Source organism: Micropterus dolomieu, linkage group LG21 (assembly GCF_021292245.1).
Source record: "Micropterus dolomieu isolate WLL.071019.BEF.003 ecotype Adirondacks linkage group LG21, ASM2129224v1, whole genome shotgun sequence".
Classification (NCBI taxonomy): Eukaryota; Metazoa; Chordata; class Actinopteri; order Centrarchiformes; family Centrarchidae; genus Micropterus; species Micropterus dolomieu.
The window spans coordinates 6,905,442-6,912,426 of record NC_060170.1 but is presented as its reverse complement, the minus strand read 5'-3'; the positions used below and the strand labels follow the sequence as shown (position 1 = coordinate 6,912,426).

At 41.3% G+C, this 6,985-nt stretch overlaps 1 protein-coding gene across 7 annotated transcripts in view; it reads right to left on the bottom strand.

Annotated features, from left to right (window-relative positions):
- Window positions 1-6,985, bottom strand: part of LOC123959703 (tetratricopeptide repeat protein 16-like) — an 11,023-nt gene that overhangs the window by 1,835 nt on the left and 2,203 nt on the right. For 4 of the 7 annotated variants that reach the window (XM_046033914.1, XM_046033915.1, XM_046033913.1 and 1 more), the window contains exons 3-11: window positions 5,914-6,004; window positions 5,325-5,462; window positions 4,635-4,735; window positions 4,093-4,222; window positions 3,367-3,581; window positions 2,102-2,400; window positions 1,230-1,401; window positions 936-1,101; window positions 380-510 (exon numbers count right to left, since the gene is read on the bottom strand). In XM_046033914.1, the coding sequence (XP_045889870.1) occupies window positions 380-510; window positions 936-1,101; window positions 1,230-1,401; window positions 2,102-2,400; window positions 3,367-3,581; window positions 4,093-4,222; window positions 4,635-4,735; window positions 5,325-5,462; window positions 5,914-6,004 (1,443 nt within the window). The remainder of the gene's footprint in view (window positions 1-379; window positions 511-935; window positions 1,102-1,229; window positions 1,402-2,101; window positions 2,401-3,366; window positions 3,582-4,092; window positions 4,223-4,634; window positions 4,736-5,324; window positions 5,463-5,913; window positions 6,005-6,985) is intronic. The other 3 variants (XM_046033917.1, XM_046033919.1, XM_046033916.1) reach the window with 3 other exon arrangements.

Genomic DNA, 6,985 nt, shown 5'->3' with positions numbered 1-6,985 from the left:
GGGGGGGATAGCAGTTGTATCTCTATGCATTGACAAAAAGCTGTGTCTTTGAGTAAATAATATCATTACATTTATTCTTCTAACTTACAAGGCATCAGTATGTCACATGTGGTTCTACATGTTAATATTGTATTTTCCCCTTTCCAGTGCAGGGAGGTTGTTCAAATCTGAGTTTCCAGTTTCTCTGTGTACCGCTGCTTACACCATCAGTCATATGATGTGAAAAGCTAATTAGTGAGGGTCCTCCATCTTTCAGGTACAGAAAAGGTCTAATTATTTAGTAACTGTAACATGTTACGCTGCCGGTTTTCTGTCAGCTGTTCCACAGTCAGTGTAACACAGGTGTGTCCCGCCTTGTAGTGAATTTTGTGTTGCCGACCTTTGTTGATCGGAGGAGCTGCAGGCCTGGATGGTGTCCATCAGCTGAACTCTGAGTGCTTGCCCTGCTGGACTGGACAAAACATCAGACACGCTGCAGCCAGGGAACAGATTCATGAGCATAGGAGGCAGCTACACAAACAAACACAAACACAAACACACACTACATTTTAACCATACAAGCTTTGGGAATATTAACGGTTCATCTAAGAGGCTCATTAGTGAAAATGTCTGGGCCAGATTGATCAATATGCAGAAATGAATTGTAAAGACAGGTTGCTCTGAAATAAACGACAAAATCTGGGTTATACACATGCACTGTTATGAGGGACAGAGAACAGTTATTATGTAAAACAAACGATAGAAATTCTGTTGACTGTCACAGCAGTATCTTGATATTGTTGTGTTCTATTTACTGACGATTCAAAATGATATGGAAAAGTTAAGATTTTGTTAATCTCATTTTATGAAGGGTTATACAATACTTTAGTAGACCAAAAGACTTCAAAAAGTCTGCCTAATGTCAGCGGATCTGGAGGATGAGAAGTAGTTCGGACCTCCTCGTTGGTGGGATCCAGGATCAGCATGCAGATGAAATCCTGTCTGGCTCCCTTCAAGTTTAGGAGCTTTCGGAAGGTCTTCGATCTGTTCTCATAGTACTGACTGGCTTTGGGATTGTACTGGATGGCCAGAGAAAACATGGCAGCTGCCTCCTGGAAATGCCTGCAGACGGAAACACACATACTCTCAAATATAGCAAACTAGATTTGATGACTTTTCTTACTGGTTTTTTCTGTGTGAATATGTTTGTGCGGGTGTTAATTTTGGTTGTGTGCGTCTGTGGTTCTGACCCGTCCTGGAAGCAGAAAGACCCCAGCGTGTTGTGGAGGACAGCGAGGCGGAGCCCGACAGCAGGGTCATCAGGCTGCATCATCTCTTCAGCCTGCTGGTAATCAGCCAGAGCGTAACACCACTCACCCTGCTTAAAGAAACAGTCTGACAGACACACACACACACCACAGCCTACATACACATAAACGAATAAACGTACTGAGAAAAAAATCAAACTTTTTTTTGCTATGATTAATTATTTACTATGTAAAACTTTAGAAAGAAATCAATGGTCTTAAAATGTCTTGTTTTTTCCAAGCAAATGTTCATAAAAAGTAAAAAATAGCAATTGATCACATATGAAAAGCTAGAGCCAATTAATGATGAATTAATTATTAAAATTGTGTGTTAAATTAAAATGTTCTGTCAGTGTAATTGATAAATCGAGTAATCATTTCTGCACTAGTGTGTATCGAAATACAAAAATCAAAACTGCCAAAGGTTCATTCAGCATGCAACTTAAAATCTAAATCCCAAATAAACTTGGGAAGTGAATACGTGGTTATTATAATCAGTTGCATGGTGGAGAGAAATGAAACGGTATGAACTGTGCAATTATGCATTGTGGTTGGAGAAGCTCTTCATGCTCTACTGCTGAAATATGTTGACCAGGTTTGTCAGGTTACACCTGTCTGACAGTTTCAGTGCCATCTTCCTTAATATGTACACCTTGCCTGGTTGGTCAATGCTCAGTCTTTTCTACATGCAGAAAATAACAGATTTCAGACTACAATCACATTCATAGTGTTGTTGATCCATAACAATCATTCAACACTTACTTGGCTTATTCTTGACTTTTAAACCTCACTTTCTGGCCTGAACAAAGCCTCACCTCCTCGGTTCAGGTAGAGGCCTGCCTGGCCCTTCTCCTCATCGATAGCCTTGTTGAGAAGCAGAGTCGCCTCAGCGTAGAGGCCTCTGCTGAAGCACTGAACAGCAAAATCATTGTAGGTGAGAACCAGCTGAAAATGCACCTCCTCTTGCACAGAGCCACGCTCATCCTTCTCGTCTCTGGCCTCCGCCTGATCTCTGACCTCCTTCTCTCCCTCCTCCTCCTCGCTCAGCTCCATAGCCTGGACCAGATCCTCGATGGCTGCTGTGAAGTCTTTCAGACGTCGGTACAGAATCCCCCTGATGGACAGAGAATTTAAGTGATTGAAACAGAATTTTAATAGAAATGAAATAAATGTACTCAAATAAAACAGAATCATATTTAGCTCAATAGGAATGAGTTGAAATTACACAATCGTATACTGGTTCTAGCTCCACAAAAAATAACATTTGAAGCCTTTCTCTGTTTCACATGGTTACAAAATCAATACCTTGGGTTTTCTGGCTGTGGGTCAGGCTCTAGTAAATAAGCAGTTAAAAAAATTGAGCCCTGGAAACTTGAAATGTGTATGTCACTTTTTCACATTCTGCATAGTACATAATCCTCCCGCCACTAGTGGACCGGCCGCAGGAGCACCGGGAGATTTCCCGGTGGCCTGGGGGCTGTTTTGGCCTGCTGTTAATTGTCAACTTGACTAGCGGCAGCGATAATATTTAACTAGCTTTTTTTATAATATCAAGCAGGAGAATCCATGTGTCAGGCGACTCTCACTCTGTCGCTGCAGTGTCCCTGTATGAGGATGCGCACGCCAAATATGACATCCAGACTTTTGTCAAACGAGAATATAAAAGTTGAGTCTGTCACAGGGCAGTCTTCACATGGGAGTGGTCGCATGAGTGTGCGTGAGCGAGTGTGCACAGGAGAACAAAGGAAAGAGAAAAGGCACAGATGAGCGCATTAACAGTAAATAGAAACATTTTTCAACCACACACTTACAGTAAACACTGTCTGTTCTATGTGTGGATTGGCCAGCACTAATGTTAGATTCCTGGCCTGAATTATTATCCCAGTCCGCCCCTGCCTCCCACAGTCCAAAAACATGAGTTACCATTAATATGTCACTAATATCCCCGCGACCCTGTACGCAGGATAAGCGGTTGACAATGGATGGATGGATGTCACTAATATTTCACTCATTAATGTATCACTCTGCCAACTTGTACATTTTGAAGCTTGTATGAGTGTTTCACATTGGCGGGACTCACCTGAACAGGTAGAGGCGTCCATCCTGCGGGCTGTTCTCCATAGCAACATTGATCATGCACAGGGCTTCCGGCAGCTGACCAATCAAAGCTCTATCCACGGCCTTTTGTCTGGCCTGCTCACTGGCTACCTGCAGCTGCAGCAGCAGGGCTCCGGCCGCCGGACACGCTGGGTTCAATGCCAACGCCAACTTCACGTCTTGATAACATTGTGATGTCTGAATAGGACAGAAAATCACTGTTAGTTTAATCACACACATTTGATTGTATGTTTACAGTAGGTGAAGTATATGTAAGATCCTGTATATAACTGGATGAGTGTTCTTATACCCGGTCTGTATCAACTCACTTTCTATATCTAAATATTTAGATACACTAATTAATTATTATTATTTACTACAGAAAAATCTTGTGATTTTAATCTTTCTTTCTTTCTTTCTGTTTGTGCAATTTAGAAATGTTTTCATAAGACCTTTGGTTTTGCTTCAACTGTGAAAACAATGTGAACCAATTTAAAAATAAAGATTTTACAGCCTGATAAAAAAACTCACTTTCTTCTGTTGTCTGTATCTTACTATTTTTTGCTAGCTGGGATGTGGAGCTACAGGTATAAGATCATTCTACTGTTAACTGCTTGATTCTTTACAGCATCAGTTAACTGGCTGAGCTGTAAAGTGTATACGCTGCTTTTTTAAGGTATTTGAAGTTTGAGGTGCCTGCAGTTGTAACCTGGTTGAGCAGTTTGTGCAGTCTGGCTCTGAGCATATAAAGGTCAGAGGAGGGCCGATCTGACACCATCCAGTCATTCACCAGCTTCAGACACTCAGTGTGATGACCTGTAGCTGTCAGACAGGCCAAGCTGGGATACAAAATACAAGAATGAACAATGTGTGAGAATGAAACCATAAAAGACAAAATATATAGAATATGACATCTGAAATCTTGAGTACTTGGGATTAATGACATGAATGAATGAATGAATGAATGAATGAATAAATTAATAAATTTATTATTGTGTCATATGTATAATTACGCCCAGCCCACATGGGCTTACAAGACACCATATTCAGTACAGCCAGGCCCAGAGTACAGCATATACAGTGTCAAACAATACAGAAAGGAGAATCGGAAGAGGAATAATAATAATACATACATACACATACACCCACGTGTACATGCTTGGCCACTATACATATAGCAAAGCAACTGTTAGATAAGCCTAAGCACAAATGCACAACTTTAATCTAGATCTGAGCATGCAGGTTCCTGACCTTCTGACCTCGTAGGCCCTGCAGCCAGGCTTCACCTCAGCAGCTTTGCTGAAGGCCTCCAGAGCCTCTAGGAAAAGGCCTCGGTCGAACAAACACTGGCCCTGAAGGACAACAGGAAATAGAAAAGTCACCATTCAATTATTTTATGTTTAGGCATTTATGTGAGATTTTATGAAGGGTGTCTTATAATCATTGCACAGCAGAATAAACCTGAATTCCAAGGTGAATGATACAATAAACATGTCCTCTTTCCAGGTCTCTGCAGTGGAGAGTTGTGGCTCAGACCCTACTTAGAGAGCGACACCTGAACCTCCTGGATCCATCCCTTCACTTGTGTTTTACAAACTACATTTTGCCATCATAATTGTACATACTATGATTTGCTACTGTGAATCTATTCTGTACATACGACATCTATTACATGTATTTTCGTCCTGGGAGAGTGATCACTCCTCTGTTGCTCTTCCTGAGCTTTCTAACATTTTTTCTCTGTTAAAGGGTTTTTGGGGAGCTTTTCCTCATTTGAATCGAGGGTCTAAGGACAGAGGGCGTCGAAGGCTGTACAGATTGTAAAGCAATCTTTACAAGTGGCCTTTCAACTTGAGCCGCATTGGATTTTTCTTGTCTACTGTCAACAACGTGGACAGATGCACACTAAAATGTACATGTAACAGTAACGGAGACGCTTACCTGGAGATAGTAGATGAAGGCCAAGCGGGCGCTGAAGGCTCCAGGTTCTAGGAGCTGGGCCTGTTTATAACAGGCTGCTGCTGACTGGAAGTCACACAGCTGCAGGTAGGCCTCAGCCTGGCTCACATGCAGCTGAGTCTGAAACACACAACAGCAGAGGAGATCACGTTGAGGAAAACAATACAGCGTGTCTATGACACACGGACATACTGGAGCTTAGTAAAACATCTCACACCTGCAGACTATTGCAAAATACAAAAATAGAAAACAAACAGGGGAACTGAAACCACCAGTTGGGTAGTACTGTACACGTCACAGGTAATTAGATTTTTGGATAAATAGATTATTAGGGTCCTTTGATCAATATCATTATACTCGGGGTAATACTAAACGTAATTTAGACAAAGTCATTATATTTTCTAAATGTTTGCCCCTCTCATAAACATCTGATATATTTGAAATCAAATTAAGCAAAATTCTAAATCTAAATTGTCATGTGTCAGTACTGCTCATTATTAACAGTGAAAGCACAAATCACAACATACAGCAAGTTTTAACATGGGTAACTGTGTTGTAGTTAGTCCAGTACCTGTTCTGGCTGCAGTGTGATGGCTTTGGAGAAGCAGATCACAGCCTTCTCATACTGGGACTTTCCCATTGCCTCTTTTCCATTTGTGTAACTGCAAAGACAAACATTTTTCAAAGCTGAAGAGGCACCGCCTGGATTTCAAGTTCCAACATTTAATAGGGGTGGGGGGAAAAATCGATACAGCATAGTATCGTGATATTTGCCATGGCAATACTGTATCGATACACGGACACCAAGTATCGAAATTTTATTATATAAATTGCAGATGGGAGTTTTTGGTACTAGAATAATAAAATCTATTGCTTTTTTAGTCCACTAGAAAACTTAACAGGACCATATAGAGGCCTGAAAAAATGATATGAACAAACAGAGAAATGGATCTTTTTAGATAAACAGATGTTGACAACTTTAGGGACCTAATTGGAATTTGGAAAAAGGTAATAAATTGCAATATATCTCAATATATTTAAAATCGCAATAAAATCGAATCGCAACATAAATATCGTGATAATATCGTATCATGGGGCCTCTGGTGAAGCCCACCCCTATGTGGATGACACCTGGGTCAAAATTAAAAGCCAGGAAGTGCAAGCCTTCACAGAACACATCAACTCTGTGGACAGTAACATCAAGTTCACACGAGAAGATGTTCACAACAACAGTTTGGCCTTCCTGGACTGCGCTGTACACATTGAAGAGGACAGGAGCCTGCAGATTGGTGTTTACAGAAAACCCACACACACAGACCAATACCTACTCTTCGATTCACACCACCCACTGGAGCACAAGCTAGGGGTTATGAGAACACTGCACCACAGAGCGGAAAACATACCAACAAGCGCCCAAGCCAGAGAGAAGGAACAGAACCACCTGAAGGGGGCACTTACAGCCTGTGGATACCCTAAATGGACCTTTGTGAAAACAGCCACAAGATCCAAGAAGAACAAAACTACAGGGGATGAGGAAAAGAAGGTCAAACGCAACAACATTGTGATTCCATACGTGTCTGGAGTATCAGAGAAACTCAGGAGGATTTTCAACAAACATAACATCCCTGTGTTTTTTAAACCCA